Below are 15,552 nucleotides of genomic sequence, written 5' to 3' on the forward strand. Positions count from 1 at the left end.
TGTCCCACAGTGGCCACTGTGGACTCTCTTCTCCATGGCCCCCTTGCCTCAGACCCTGGCACTGCTGGCAATGACCGTGGCCACTGTGGCCATCAAGGTGGTGCCCCTGGACATGGCCCAGAACTCCTTTGATGACCAGTACCTCAACTGTGGCCCTGCCATGACTGAGGCCCTGCAGGCCCTCAATGGCTCCGAGTTCCAGGAGAACAAGGAGTTTTGCACAGGACAGCACAGACAGCTGAGATTGTGCAGCGCCTGGGGCCGTTTGGGCACTTCCTGATAGAGGGGTTTGGGAGTGGCAATGTCACGGCCACCTGCTAACACTCCTTGGCTGCCTCACCTGATGCAGCAATAAATTGCTGCTTACTCACCTGGTGTATAAAATGTACCAAAAACGTGATCCTTGCTCACCTGGTGTATCAAATGTTTATCAAAAATTTGATCCTTGCTTGCCTGGTGTATCAAAATTTTACCAAAATTTACTGCTGGTTCACCTATGGCACCCACTAAAGCTCCTTTAATTTCTCTCCTGCAGGGCACCTCATTTCCTAAAATAAAGCAGCTCCTGGAGTTTTTGTTAGAGTAAACTCAAAACTTTATTTTAAAAATTTTATCTCCAAAGAGTTGCTGGAGTAATGTTCTTCCCTTTTTCCTTATCCACTGCAGACCATCAGAAAGGACCCGGAGGGGCTGGAGCATGTCCAGGGAAGGGATGGAGCTGGGGAAGGGTCTGGAGCACCAGGAAGGGCTGAGGGAGCTGGCAGGGGCTGCTCAGTGCAATTTAAAAAGGATGAACAATCACTCTGGGGCCAGTTTCAAAGTTCCTGATTTGAGGAAACACTTCAGAAGAAGCATTGAGAGGAAAAAAATAAAAACAAACAGAATGAAGAAAGGATGAAAAATAAAATGGAGAAATTGGGACAGAGGCAGCACCAACCATTTATTGATGAAAAACCCTGATGTTTCGCTCAGGAAACTCTTTTTTCTTTCAAATCAGGGATTTTCCCTCTTTACCCGCTCATCTCCTGGAGTTGTGGTTCGGGAATTGTCCACCGGAGGGCAGCAGCGAGCGCGGGAAATCAGCGTCGCTGCGCATGCCCCGCCCCCAGCTGCAGTTCCGGGTGCCAACAGCAGGTGGCAGCACGAGCTGCTGGCGCTGCCGAGCGCCCGCCCCACCCCATCCTGGCCCTGGGGGCTCTGCAATGGCTTGGGATGGAGAGACCCTGACCTCTTGGCCCCACTCTTGGCCCCTGGATCTCTCCTGGCTCCAGGACACACGGCCAGCTCCACTGGTCACCCACCAGGACCCCCTGGTCCTTCTCCAGAACCGCTCCAGCAGGTCAGCCATAGCTGGGACTAGAGACTGTCCCTCCCCAGGGGCAGGATCTGCCCTTGCCCTCTTTAACCTCCCAGTTTCCAGCCTTTAAGGTCCCCCTGAGTTGCAGGATGTGGCAGGATGCTTTTCCTGGAATGTGGCCAAAGTACAATGTCCATTTTTTGGCCATCAGTGCTGCACTGAGAAGGGTCTTGTACTGATTTTGGTGCTGAATTGGGCTAAAACCAGCCCAAATCACCAGCCCTGGACTGACAACTGAGGGTGAACTGACAGAGCTGAGCCTGGCCATCCATCATCTGACCCTGGGAATGTACAGCCCATTCTCAGGCAGTGATTCCTCTCCCCTATTCCTGCTTAGAATGAAACGTGGATGAGGTTCCTCCTTTAGGAAGAGGATGCTCTCCAGGGTTCCTCCTCGAGGCTGAGAGAAAGAGATGTGTCCGTGAGTGTTGGTGTGGGGAGTGACACCGAACCCTGCTTAGGAATTGTCACTTTTTGCTGGCTTTGTCAGAATTTTTTAATAGAATTGTTTTGATTGAGTTTTTTTAATACAATTGCTTTGCAAAATGGTATTGGCAGCCATGGTGGCTGTGGTAGCACTGTGGCTGAAGGTGTTTAGGTGATCATGGTGGCCACAGTGACCTTGGTGGTGATTGTGACCATGGTGGCCAGAGTGGCTGTAGTGGCCTTTATAGCCTTGGTGGCCTCATTTCTCTGGGGGTCCTGGTGGTCTTGGTGATCGGGGCGGCCACAGTGATGACAGTGACCTTGGTGCCATGGTGGCCATGCTTGCCACAGTGACCACAGTGACCTTGGAGGCCATGGTGGTTTCTCTGCTCAGAAGACCCCCGTGGCCATTGCCAGGGCTGTGGTGGCCAGGAGGAGTCCTCCGAGTTGGAAGGGAGCCCTGGGGACACTGCCACCTGGGGGACAAAGAGAGGGACATCAGGGGAATCATAGGGGGAGTGAGGGAGTCAGGGACAGCCATAATGGGGGGTTAGGGGTGACAGGAGAGATGGGGACATGAGGTGACAGGGTGTTGGGGGGGGCATGGGGGTGTACAGGTGCCAGTGAGGCCAGGGGGGTCATGGTGGGCTTAGGGGTGACAGGGGTCAGGGGGAGTCAGGGGGTGACATGGGATGCGTCAGGGGTGACAGGGGTTCAGGGAGGGAGTATGAGGGAGGGTCTTGGCCCACCCACATCCAGCACACAGGGCCCATCCCCAAAGCACTGCCTTTGGTGGGGAGGGACAGGGCTGGCACAGGGAGTCCCCATCTCTGTCCCTATCCCTGTCGTCCCCTGCCCAGGGTGTCCCTGACCCTGTCCCCTCCCAGATGTGGGGGTCCCCATTCCTGTGCCCTGTCATGGGCATTCCTGTCCCCATGCCCATAGTGGGTGTCCTCAAACTTGGTATCCCCAACATGGGATGTCCCTGTCCCCAAACTCTCAGTGAGTGTCCCCATCCCCTGTGCCCTGTCATGGGTGTCCCCTGTCTACACTGGGTGTCCCCAGCACTGGGTGCTGCTGTCCCCCCACCCCCAGTGGGTGTCATTGTCCCCTCTGCCTTATCATGGTGTCCCCATTGCCACAGTGGGTGTCCCCAGCACTTGATTTCTCACCACGTCCAGTGAGTGTCCCCAGCAGTGCATTTCCTTGTTCTTGTCCCCAGCAGTCTGTGTCCTTGTCCCCACACCCAGAGTGGGTGCCTGTTGGGAAGGATGAAAGTTTGACAAGAAAGTCTCACAGATATGTGTGTGCTTAGCAGCAATATTTTTGAATGTAGAGTGTGAAGAAAGAATAAAGATGGAAGCAAGTTTTGATCGAGAAGAAAAGAATTGCTGAGCCAGTCTGACTGGATAACTAAGAAGGCAAAGGGTGTGTTAGTTAGAAGGGGTTTTATGGCCCAGAGCGAAGGATAAACCCACCTCAAACAAGAAGATGTTTTTACCAAGCAGAAAAATAGCACAGGCAAACAAGCCTGCTGATGTTGCAAGTAGAAAAAATCTCTCAGAATTTTCCACTGCAAGAAAACTGAAAAACAACTTCTGGCTTAAACTGTGATGTACTGACTTTTAGTGATTGGAGAACAGTAACATGAATATGGTAATTCTAGTAGTTATGACAGGCTATAGATAAAATTTAGGGTATAGATTGGTCCTACGGTATTAAGATACTCAGCAAAGTATATAATGCATTATAACCAAAATTAAAGGGTCTCCAGGCCTGCCTGCAGCTGGAGCTGACAGCTGTGGGCACAGACTCAGTCACCCATGACCCTGGACTGCTGTAACATCGTGGATGTAATAAACTGCATTTTGAAGAGCCGCCTGAAGTCCCACATCCCTCATTTCGGCTCTTACAGGTGCCCATGTCCCTGCCCCACCCCCAGTGAGTTTCACTGTTCTCTGTGCCTTATTATGGGTGCACCCATGGCCACAGCGGGTGTCCCCATCCCCCAGGCTGTCCCCTGTTGTGTCACCTCGCAGCCACTCGCAGTTGTAGTTGCTGAAGGCCCCGGTGGAGTGGAGCTGGATCCTCGCCCTGCCTCCTTCCTGGCTGACTTCAATGACCTCGAAGGTCTCAAAGGGTGGGATCAGCACCTCATTCTCATTGGGATAGTTGGAGAATTCCCAGATGTCCACCCCATGGCACGTGTGCACCTGGAACACCGTGTCTATCCCAAAGTCCTTGGCAGTTGTTCCATTCAGTGACACCGATGTGAATTGACCGAACCGGACGATGTCACCTTGCTCAGCCTTGAACCGGACCCCGCGCACGCCCCAGTACACATCGTGACACTGAGGTCCCCAAATGTCCCTCAGTGTCACCAGAGCCTGGGTCAGCAGGAAATGCAGCGTTTTGAAGTGGAAGTTGTCCCGGTATTCCTGGCGGGAGCGCCCAGCTGCACGTACGTCCCCATTGAACTTCTCGTACAGGCACTTCTTGTTTGGGCACTTCTCGTACACGTCCTCCATCGTGTAGGCCATGAGGGCGATGGCCTGGGCTGGGGATGACAGAGGAGACACAAGGGACCCCTGACTCTGCCACTCAGCTGTGGCCTTCACCCAGGCCTGGGCAAAGAGAGGGTTCTTCTGGAACTCGGAGCAGTTGAGGGCCGGCAACGCCGCGGTCATGGCAGGGCCGCAGCCCTGGTACTGGTCATCGAAGGAGTCCTGGGCCATGTCCAGGGGCACCACCTTGATGGCCACAGTGGCCACAGTCATTGCCAGCAGTGCCAGGGTGCGAGCCAGGAGGGCCATGGCAGGGTGAGACCAGCGAGACTGGTGTGGACACTGGAGGACACAGAGGGCACACAGATGAGACAATGGAGGACACTGTGGGGACATCCAGGTGACATGGGGAGGGTTCCTCAGTGAGGGATTGGGGAGGGAATTGAGGTCAGCCCAGGGGGAAGGTAGGCACTCGTGGCCATGAGACCCCTGGGCATGTCTGGGGTCCCTGATCCTGAATCCTGGGGTTACTTATGCCTCCCCTGTGGACGCAACAGTTTTGTCAGAGAGCGAAACAGATAGCTTTGCCAGGCATCCTCCTGGAGAAAGCTGTGAGAACGCCCAGAGAAGGACTTCAAACAATTCTTATCTCAGTCTGTGCACCTGGTATTTGTGAATATGTGGAATGTTGTACATGACGCTTATAGAAAAATATTCTACCAGAAGGTGTTGTTCCTAATTAACCAATAGTGTGAGAGGTGTTGTTAAGAACCAGTCAGGCTCTGGGTGAATGATCCTGCCTATAAATATGTGAAGTTTTCAATAAAGCTTGCTTTTATCCCTTTGAGAATTGGAGAACAATGTTGCTTGTCTTCAGTCATACGTAACTCAGTAGTGACACTCCCCAATGTCCCCCTACCCCAGCGACCCCGACCCCACAGTACCGTGGCACCCCCAGAAGCCCAATCATTACTCCCATGATTACAACTCCCCCAAGCCCCCCAGGACCCTGACCCAAATCCTGGGGTCACTCCCTGAGCCCTCCAGTGTCCCCCTCAGCCCATCCCCAGACCCCAATCCCACTTTCATTCCCCAATTTCTTTGGTGTCACTCCAGGACCCCAACCCAAATCCAGACATCACCCCCTACCCCACAGCGTCTGCCAGCACCCCCATGACCCCAGTCCAACCCCCACCATCCCGTGCCCCCCCTCACTTTACTCCAGAATACCCCATGACCCCAGTCCCGGACCTGTGACTCCCCAGTGTCCCCCCATGTCTGCAATCCCAATCCCACAGTCCTGTGTCCCGCCCCAAGTGTCCCCTGTGTCCCCCAGCCCCTGATACCAAAATTGGCCGGAGTGAACTCCCCGATGGAACTGGAGGTAGCAAAAAGCAGGAATTCCTTCTCAGCTTGGACTCACAGCAGATCTCTCCTGGTCCTGCAGGTCAGGGGGAATTTTGCCATGGAGTATTTATCCATCATAATTATACATATTCATGAAAATGTGTCCTTTACCTAGTACAGAAACTACACTTTTCCTAGAAAAAATTTGCATGGCTCCGCCTCTCCTGGAAGCCCTATTATTGTCCTGGAGGTTCCTAAAAATAGGGGTTCTTGGTGTGGTTTTCACTGAGTGCCCCAATATGCCAGATGACCTCATGTGGAACTTTCACTTTTGGCACGCACTGATCCTTCTATATTACAGCGCTTGCCAAAAACCCTTCACTGGAGTGTCCTTTATCTCCTTCTCCACAGGTTCTAGCCACCTTTGCCCTGCTATGTCCACACTTTTACATCCTTTAATTGTTTTTTTCCTGTTCATCTTTAAGCTCAATCTAGCACCTTTAAGGGATTTAAAACTTTCTGTTCTCTCTCTTATTGCTCACCCTCCAGGACCCCAATCTACCTTCCCCTGTTCCCCAGTTCCCCCCAGTCCCACTCCCCACTGCTCACTGAGCTGCAGTCACACCTCAGATACCAGTTGGGGTCCCCTCTCAGATGACATCTCTGTAGGCACCTTGAGCCTGGGGATGATCTCTTGGGGGTGTGCCTGGGTGATTTTTTTGGCCTTGCTGGTGTGGCAGGAGAAGTTCTGGACCCCAAAAAGGGACCCACAAACACCAGGAGATATCTGAGCCTATGATGGCATGGTAGCTCAGAAAAGCCATTTGCCAGTAATCCTCAGGAGTGTTTCCTTTTTCAGTGATGGTTTTAAAATCAAGGGGTTTTTTTAAAACATATCAGGCATTGCTCTATGACAGAGCTGACAATTTTGTCTATGGACACTGAGTGTGAAAAACATGTTCACTCTCCTGTGAAAATTTAAAAGGTTTAATAAAGGACAATAGGAGACAAAGACAGTAAAGCAAAGATTATGGCCAGGCGTGTCTTGGCACTCAGCCAAGAGCACACCTTTACCTTGCGGGATACCCCTTTAAATACATTTTCCATTATATCAGCCTGTTGCATATTCATAGACCCTTATGCATAGTAAACTTTTTCCACAAACTAGCTTACATGTTCTAGGAACTGTTTAGCATAGCTCCTCCTTGTGTCTGCCTTTTTAGATCATGCTGATTCCTCAGTCGTGGTTTTAGTCCTTTTCTATCACCTCCAGTTTTTGGGCACAGGTACACGCCCGCCCTCCACACATCCCTGACAAGTCAAACAAACAGGATTGCCAGATAGCAAGGACACAGAGGGAGAGAAAGAGGATTATATGGAAAACAGAGGCAGTCCAAAAACAATGGCACAATAACAACGTTATGCATTAAAAGAAATTAAAATCTCAACAAAACTTTCCTACACACACACACACAACATAATTGCGAGAGCCAATCATCATTCTACCCATCTATAACACCCTCCAGCACCCCCAGGTCCTTTTCCACAGCCGCTCCAGCAGGTCCAGCCCAGCCTAGACTGGCACTGGGGACTGTCCCTGCACAGGGAGAGGACCTGCCCTTCCCCTCTTGAACCTCCCAATTTCCAGCCTTTGAGGTCTCCCTGAAATGATAGATGTGGCAGGATGCTCTGCCTGGAATGTGGCCAAGGGACAATGCCCCATTTGTGACCATCGGGGCTGCATCGAGAGGGGTCTGGTGCTGAATTTGGTGCTGAATTGGAATAAAACCAGACCAAATCACCAACCCTGAATTGACAACTGAAGGTGAAGAACCAGAGCTGGGCCTGGCCATCCATCACCTGACCTTGGGAATGTCCAGTCCCCTCTCCGACAGAGATTCCTCTCCCCTCTTCCTGATTGGGATGAAATGTGTTTGGTATTTGTCCCTTGGGAAGGGGATGCTCCCTGAGTATCCTCCTCGAGGTTGAGAGAAAGAGACGTTCTCATGAGTGTTGTTCTTGGGAGTGACATCCAGCCCTGCTTGAGAATTACCCATTTTTTCTGCCTTTGAGAAATGCATGCAATGGAATTGTTTTGATCAAATTATTTAATGGAATTGTTTTGATAGAATCATTTAATAGGATTGCTTTTCACAATGGCCTTGGTGGGTACAGTCGTCGCAGTGGCTGAGTTGGCCTTGTGGCTGAGGGTGTCTTGGTGAACATGGTGGTCACGGTTGCCACAGTGACCACAGTGACTTCGGTGGCCTTGGTGGCCTCATGGCTCAGAGAATTCTGGCGGCCACTATCAGGGCTGTGGTGGCCTGGAGGAGTCCTCTGAGTTGGAAGGAAGGCCTGGGGATTTTCTCACCTGGGGGTAAAGAGGGGCATCATGAGAGGAGTGAAGGGGTCAGAGACGACCATAAGGGGGTGTTGGGGGTGATGAGAGAGATGGTGACCATATGGTGACAGGGTGTCAGGGGGGGCATGGAGGTCTATAGGGGGCCAGGGAGGCCAGAGGGGTCATGGTGGCCCTAGGGGTGACAGGGGTGAGGGGGAGTCAGGGGTGTCATGGGGGGGGGTGACAAAGGGTGACAGAGGTTCAGGGAGTGCCATGGGGGGGTCCCAGCACACCCACGTCCAGCACACAGGGCCCATCCCCACTGCATTTGATGGGGAGTGACAGGGTTGGTAGAGGCAGGGCCCAGTCTCTGTCCTCCCCTGGCAGGGGTGTTCCTGTCGCTGTCCCCTCCCAGATGTGTGTGTCCCCTCCCCCCTCTCTGTTCACTGTCATGGATGTTCTTGCCCCTGTGGCCACAATGGGTATCCCCAGACCTTGTCTTCCCAACCCTGGGTGTCTCTATCTCCACACTCTCAGTCAGTATCTCCACAGCTGGCAGTGAGTGTCCTCACCCCCTGTGCCCTGTCATGTGTGTCGCCTGTCCCATAGTGGGTGACCCCAGCCATGGGTGTCTCTGTCCTTCTCCCTTGCTCTGGGTGGCCTTGTTGCGCCCACACACAAAGTGGTTGTCCCTGTCTCTGTCCCCACACCCCCCCGTGACAAATCAAGAGTGTCCCCAGGGCCACAGTAGATGTTCCCATCACCCCAGGCTGTCCCCTGTGCTGTCACCTCACAGCCACTCGCAGTTGTATTTGCTGAAGGTCCCAACGGAGCGGAGACTGATCCATGTACTCTTCCCATTCCGGGTGACTTTGGTGACTTCAAAGGTCTCGAATGGTGGGATCAGCACCTCCTCCTCCCATGGATACATGGAAAACTGCCTGATGCTTACGCCATGGCATGTGCGCACCTCGAAAATTGTGTCTTTCCCAAACTGCTGAGCAATATCTTTACGCAGCGACGTCGATGCGAATTGACCAAACCGGACGCTCTGGCCACGCTGCGCCTTGAAACGAACGCCATGCACACCCCGGAACACGAGGTGACACTGCTTGTTCTGAACATGCCTCAGTGTCCTCAAGGCATCAGTCAGTAGGAAATGCAGTGTTTTGAAGTGGAAGTTTTTCCGGTATTCCTGGCGGGAGTGCCCAGCCGTGTGCACGGCTGCATTGAAGTCCTTGTAAATGTCCTGTGACGTGTAGGCCATGAGAGCCACAGCCTGCCATGGGGACGCCAGAGGGAAAACAGGAGAGCCCCGCTTGTGCCACTCAGCATCAGCACGATCCCAGCTCCAGGCAAAGTGAGGATTCTTCTGGTACTCGAAGTTGTAGAGGTCTGGCAACTTTGCGTGCATGGCAGGCCAACAGTCCTCATACCGGTCATCGAAGGAGTCCCAGGCCATGTCCAGGGGCACCACCTTGACCACCTTGATGGCCACGGCGGCCATGGTCATTGCCAGCAGTGCCAGGGTGCGAGCCAGGAGGGTCATGGTGGGGACGGGCCACCACGACCAATATGGGACACTGGGGGACAAAAAGGGGCATACTCAGGAGACAATTAGGGCACGCGGGGGTGTATGGGAAGGATTAATCTGTGAGGGGCTGAGGAGGGGAACTGGGGTCAGCCATGGGGTGGGGGGGCAGCTTGGGCTAGCAGACCCCTGGAAACGTCCTGGGATGCTGAGCCCAGACCCTGGGGTCATTCCTGGACTCCCCTCTGAACCCCACTCTCAGTCCCAAGGGTCCATGTCCTCAACACTTAGTGTACTCCTATAACCCCAGGAACTTAATTCTAATTCTGGGGTCACTCCCTGTCCCCCCAACCGTGCCCCCCAGGACCCCAATCTCACTCTGACATTGCCCCCCCTGGACCCCACTGCTTTGTCCCCGCAGGGTCGTCCCTGTGCCCACCAGCCCCACAGCCCGACTCCTAGTCCCTTACCTCTTCCCCCCCTAGTATCACCCAGCTCAAACGCTGGGAACAATCCCTGACCTGCCCAGGGTCCCCTCAGAGTCACACCAGCCCCCCTGTCCTAATCCAAGTCCTGTGATTGCCCTTCTGATGTCCCCCCAGTGCTCCCCAGGAGCTCAAGCCTGCCCCCAGTCCTCTGCTACCTTCTTATGACCCCAGGCCCCTCTGGGACTTTAACCAAATTTCTGATGCCACTCCCTCACTGGCCCCAGTGTCCCCCCAGTCCCTCTCCACAACGCAAGCCGCGGCCCCAGTCCTGTTACGCATTTCACGTCACCCCAGGACCACAACCCAAATTCAGAGGCTGCTCTCTGCCCCCCCCACAACATCCCCCTGGAGTCCCCCATGGCCCCACTCCACAATCCAAGCCCACGTCCCTCCCACAAGTGTCCCCAGTGTCCCCCCAGCCCCTGATACCAAAATCGGCCGGAGTGATCTCCCTGATGGAACAGGAGGAATCAGAAATCCGGAATTCTTTCACAGCTCTGACTCACAGCAGATCTCTCCTGGTCCTGCAGCTCAGGGGGGACTTTGCCATGGGGTATTTATCCATCATAATTATAAATATTCATTAGAAGGGGCTTCTTAGCTAATGCAGATATATCACTTTCTCTGGAAATAATTTGCATGCTTCTGCCTCTTTCTGGAAGTCCTTTTATGGTACTGGAGGGTCATCCAAAGGGGTTTCTGGGTGTGGTTTTCACTGAGTGCCCCAATATGCCAGATGACCATTCCTGCAACTTCTGCTTTTTGCATGCACTGCTCCTCCTGTCCAGAATTTGCAAAAGACCCTCAATGGAGTCCCTTTATCTGTTTCTCCATGAATTCCATCCACGTTCATCCTGGGTACCCACACTTCTACCTCCTTTTCATCCTTCTGCGCGTTCATCTTTAAGCTCTATCCAGCAACATTAAGGGATCTGAAACTTTCTATTCTCTCTCTTATTCTCACTGCCCAGATCCCCAATCCCACTCCCACAGTCCCATGCAAACATAGGAACTCACTTGCCATCTGCTTTGAGCATTGCTCATGCCCATGAAGCCATATGGGAAGAAAGAAGTCAATTAACAGGACAGGGATCTCCAATTACATATAAACAAGAATTACTGTCCCTCCTTGATTCCTCCCAGCTTCCCAAAGAAGTGGCCGCACTACAATCCAGGGCACACCAGCTTGGGGATTGACAAATCCCTGTGGGAAATGGACTTGCAATAAAGCTGCATGAGACGTTCCACCACAAAACATGAGACATTCCAAATCCTGGTGTTAATTCCTGAGAAAGGAGTTTCACTGCCTTGGGTGAGGCCTGGATAGAGTTGGGCAGATTGAAAATTGGCTGCTTATCTAAAAGCCCACAATAAACAGGGTGGGTGGGTGGGTGAGAGGTAACTCCCAATAACCAGGTCAGGCCCTCCCCAACTGATGCTGCAATTTGTAAAGGAGAAAAGCCCCGGCAAATCTCTGGGGAATTGATGCAATGGGGATTCATCTGTGGCATCAGATCCTCCATGTCCATAGGACAAAATTGTCAGGTCTGTTACAGAGCAATGCCTGATATGTTTTCAAAAGAACCCTCTCAATTCAAAACCATCACCTCCAGGCATCACTGAAAGAGAAAGACCCCCGGGGATTACCGGCAAATGGCTTTTCTGAGCTAGCACGTCAACAAGGGCTCAGATATCTCCTGGTGTTGGTGGATCCCTTTTTTGGGGTCCAGAACTTCTCCTGCCACACCAGCAAGGCCAGGGAAGTCACCCAGGCACTCCCCCAAGAGATCATCCCCAGGCTCAAGGTGCCTACAGGGATGTCATCTGATAGTAGACCCCAGTTGGTATCTGAGGTGTGGCAGAACTCAGTGGGAAGTGGAGAGTGGGACTGGGGGGAACTGGGGGAACATGGAAGAGTCAGATTAGGGTTGTGTGGAGAGAGCTATAAGAGAGAGAATAGAAAGTTTCAGATCCCTTAATGGTGCTGGATAGAGCTTAAAGAGGAACGGGCAAAAGCAAGGAAAGGAGGTAGAAATGTGGATAGCCAGGATGAACGTGGATGGAATTCATGGAGAAACAGATAAAGGAACTCCAGTGGGGATCTTTTGCAAATTTTGGACCACAGAAAGAGCAGTGCTAGAAAAAAGCAGAAGTTGCAGGAAAGGTCATCTGGCATATTGGGGCACTCAGTGAAAACCACACCCAGAAACCCCTTTGGATGACCCTCCAGTACCATAAAAGGAACTTCCAGAAAGAGGCAGAAGCATGCAAATTATTTCCAGAGAAAGTGATGTATCTACATTAGCTAAGAAGCCCTTCTAATGAATATTTATAATTGTGGTGTGTGAATACCCCATGGCAAAGTCCCCCCATAGCTGCAGGACCAGGAGAGATCTGCTGTGAGTCTGAGCTGAGAAAGAATTCCAGATTTCTGATAGCTGCAGTTCCATCAGGGATTTGACTACGGCCAATTTCAGTATCAGGTGCTGGGGGGACAATGGGATCATTTGAGGTGGGGACACGGGACTGGGATTGCAGGGTTGGGCCATTGGGGACTTAAGGGGGATGCTGTGGGGGCAGGGAATAACCCCCAGATTTGAGTTGGGGTCCTGGGGTGACACCAAAAAGGGTCACGGGACTGGGAGTGGAACTGGGGCCAGGGAGAGGACCGAGGAGGACAGTGGGGGGTGAGGGAGTGGCTTTAAGGATTTCGTTGGGGTTTGTAATCAGCCCGGGGATTACAAGAGCGTTGCAGAGGATTCGGAGCAGGCTTGAGTTCCTGGGGAGCAGTGGGGGAACAGTGGAAGGGTAAACACAGGACTGGGATTGAGACACGGGCTGTTGTGGCACTGAGGGGACCCTGGGAAGTCAGGGATTGTTCCCAGGTTTTGGGCTGGGGAGCTGCAGAGGGGCTGGGGTGACACTAAGGGGGAAGGGACACGGGACTGGGAGTGGGGTTGTGGGGCTTGTGGGCACAGGAATGACACTTGGGGGGGGGGGTGTCACAGCATTAGGTTCCAGGAGGGGCTTTGTCGGAGTGGGACTGGGGTCCTGAGATGCACTGCTGGTGGGAGTGGGAGTGACCTCAGAATGTGAATCATGGTCCTGGTGGGCTGGGAGTCTGGCAATGGTTGAGAATATGAGACCACGGGGGTGAGATTGTTGTCCTGGGGCGTCTGAGGGACCCTGGGGAGTCCTGGAATGACCCCAGGTTTTCCAAGCAGCATTCCAGGATGTTTGCAAGGGTCTTCTAACTAGACCTAGCCCCCGTGGCCAGGGCTAACCCCCCCGCCCGGTCCCACCTCAGCCCCTCACAGAGGGACCCTGCCTATGTATCCTTGTGTGCCCCAATTATCCCCTCAGTGTGTCCTCTTTTGTCCTCCAGTGTCCCACACCGGTCCTGTGGCTTCTCCCCGCCATGGCCCTCCAGGCTTGCACCCTGGCACTGCTGGCAATGTCCATGGCAACTGCCATTGCCATCAAGGTGGTGCCCCTGGACATGGCCAGGGACTCCTTCGATGACCAGTACCGGGGCTGTGCCCCTGCCATGATGGCAGCTCTGCCCTCCCTCTACGGCATCGAATACCAGAAGAACCCCAACTTTGCCCGGGGTTGGGTGAAGGCCCAGGCTGAGTGGCGCAAGCGGGGCTCCCATGTGTCCCCTCTGGCGTCCCCAGCCCAGGCCGTTGCTGTCATGGCCTACACAATGAAGTACTTCTACAGGGAGTTCAATGCGGCCGTGCGCGCAGCCGGGCGCTCCCGCCAGGAATACCGGAACAACTTCCACTTCAAAATGATGCACTTCCTTCTGACCCAGGCACTGGTGAAGCTGAGGCACGCTCAGAACAAGCAGTGTCACCGCGTGTTCCGGGGTGTGCGTGATGTTCATTTCCAGGCACGGCGTGGCCAGAGGGTCCGGTTTGGTCAATTCACATCGACGTCGCTGAGCAAAAAAGTTGTCCAGCATTACGGGACAGACACCGTATTTGAGGTTCACACGTGCCACGGTGTGGACATCCAGGCTTTTTCCTACGATCCTAATAACCGTGAGGTGCTGATCCCACCCTTTGAGACCTTCAAGGTCACCAAAGTCACTCAGAATGGGAAGAAGAGGAGGATCAGCCTCCGCTCCACAGGGACCTTCAGCAAATACAACTGCGCATGGCTGTGAGGTGACGCCAGAGGGGACAGCCTGGGGTGATGGGGATACCCGCTGTGGGCATGGGGACACCCATGATAAGGCACAGGGGACAATGATACTCACTGGGCTTGGGGGAAAGGGACTCCCACTGTGTGTGTGGGGAGAAGGACACCCAGAGCTGGTGACATCAAATTTGGGGGTACCAATTGTGGGCATGAGGGCAAAAACATCCATCACAGGGCACACGGATGGGGATTCCCACTCCTGGGAGGGGGCAGGGACAGGAACACTCCTGTGAGGGGTTGACAGAGACTGGACCCTGCCTGTACCGAACCTGTCCTGCCCCTCCAAAACAGTGCTGCTGGGATGGCCCCGTGTGCTGGACACAGGTGGGCAACAACCCCCCATGGCACTTCTTGAACCCCTGGCACCCCCTGGCACCCCTGACTATCCCTGACCCTTGTCATCCATAAGACCACCATGACCCCGCTGACCTACCGAGCCCCTCTACCCCCCATTTAGCCCCAACCATGACATCCTGTCACCTGTCACCTCATGGCCCCCATCTCTCCTGCAATGCCTAACCCCCCCATTATGGCCATTCCCGACCCCCTCACTCCCCACATGGTCTCCTAATATACCCCTCTTTTTCCTCCAGGTGGGAGCATCCCAAGGGCACCTTGTCACCTCCGAGGATTCCTCCTGGCCACCACACGCCTGGCATGGGCCACTGGGATCCTCTGAGCTCTAGGCCACCAAGGTCACTGAGGTCACTGTGGTCACTGTGGCAGCCACAGCCACCACGATCACCAAGACACCCTCAGCCACAAGGCTACCACAGCCACTGTGACCGCTGTGCACACCAAGGCCATTGTGAAAAACACATCTATAAAATAATCAATTCATAACAATTCCTTTAAATGATTCTGACAAACCTAGCAAAAAGTGATAATTCCTAAGCAGGGCTCAATGTCACTCCCCACATGAACACTTATGGGCTCATCTCTTTCTCTCAACGTTGTGGATCCTTGGGGAGCATCCCCTTCCTGAGGGAGTAACCTCATGACATTTAAATTCCCACAGGAACAGGGGAGAGGAATGTCTGTCTGAGAGGGGACTGGGCATTCACACGGTCAGGTGATGGATGGCCAGGCTCAGCTCTGGTGGTTTACCCTCAGTTGTCAATTCAGGGTTGTTGATTTCGGCTGATTTTTGCCCAATTCAACACCAAAATCCATGCCTGATCCCTCTAAATGCAGCCCCAATGATAACAAAAGGGGCATTGACTGTTGGCCACATTCCAGGCACAGCATCCTGCCACATCCTTCAGTTCAGGGGGACCTTAAAGGCCGGGAAGCCCAAGAGAGCAAGGGCAGGTCCTGCCCCTGGGGAGGGACAGTTCCCAGTCCCCAGTCCA

At 53.5% G+C, this 15,552-nt stretch overlaps 3 protein-coding genes across 3 annotated transcripts; 1 reads left to right on the forward strand and 2 right to left on the reverse strand.

The window, feature by feature from the left end:
• Positions 1–2,173: 2,173 nt before the first annotated feature.
• LOC132329319 (erythroblast NAD(P)(+)--arginine ADP-ribosyltransferase-like) lies at positions 2,174–4,596 on the reverse strand. Its single transcript, XM_059850312.1, has 2 exons — positions 3,816–4,596; positions 2,174–2,259 (listed from the first exon to the last, which is right to left on the reverse strand). The coding sequence occupies exons 1-2, from the start codon at positions 4,594–4,596 to the stop codon at positions 2,174–2,176; spliced, it is 867 nt and encodes a 288-aa protein (XP_059706295.1).
• A 3,128-nt stretch (positions 4,597–7,724) lies between these two features.
• LOC132338990 (NAD(P)(+)--arginine ADP-ribosyltransferase 2-like) lies at positions 7,725–9,501 on the reverse strand. Its single transcript, XM_059869046.1, has 2 exons — positions 8,765–9,501; positions 7,725–8,005 (listed from the first exon to the last, which is right to left on the reverse strand). The coding sequence occupies exon 1, from the start codon at positions 9,486–9,488 to the stop codon at positions 8,766–8,768; it is 723 nt and encodes a 240-aa protein (XP_059725029.1). The 5' UTR covers positions 9,489–9,501; the 3' UTR covers positions 7,725–8,005; position 8,765.
• Positions 9,502–13,385: 3,884 nt separating this feature from the next.
• LOC132329372 (erythroblast NAD(P)(+)--arginine ADP-ribosyltransferase-like) lies at positions 13,386–14,165 on the forward strand. The gene has a single exon (XM_059850443.1). The coding sequence runs from the start codon at positions 13,413–13,415 to the stop codon at positions 14,163–14,165; it is 753 nt and encodes a 250-aa protein (XP_059706426.1). The 5' UTR covers positions 13,386–13,412.
• The last annotated feature ends 1,387 nt before the right edge of the window (positions 14,166–15,552 follow it).

The sequence above is a fragment of the Haemorhous mexicanus genome, chromosome 1 (genome assembly GCF_027477595.1).
Source record: "Haemorhous mexicanus isolate bHaeMex1 chromosome 1, bHaeMex1.pri, whole genome shotgun sequence".
In the NCBI taxonomy this organism is placed as follows: domain Eukaryota; kingdom Metazoa; phylum Chordata; class Aves; order Passeriformes; family Fringillidae; genus Haemorhous; species Haemorhous mexicanus.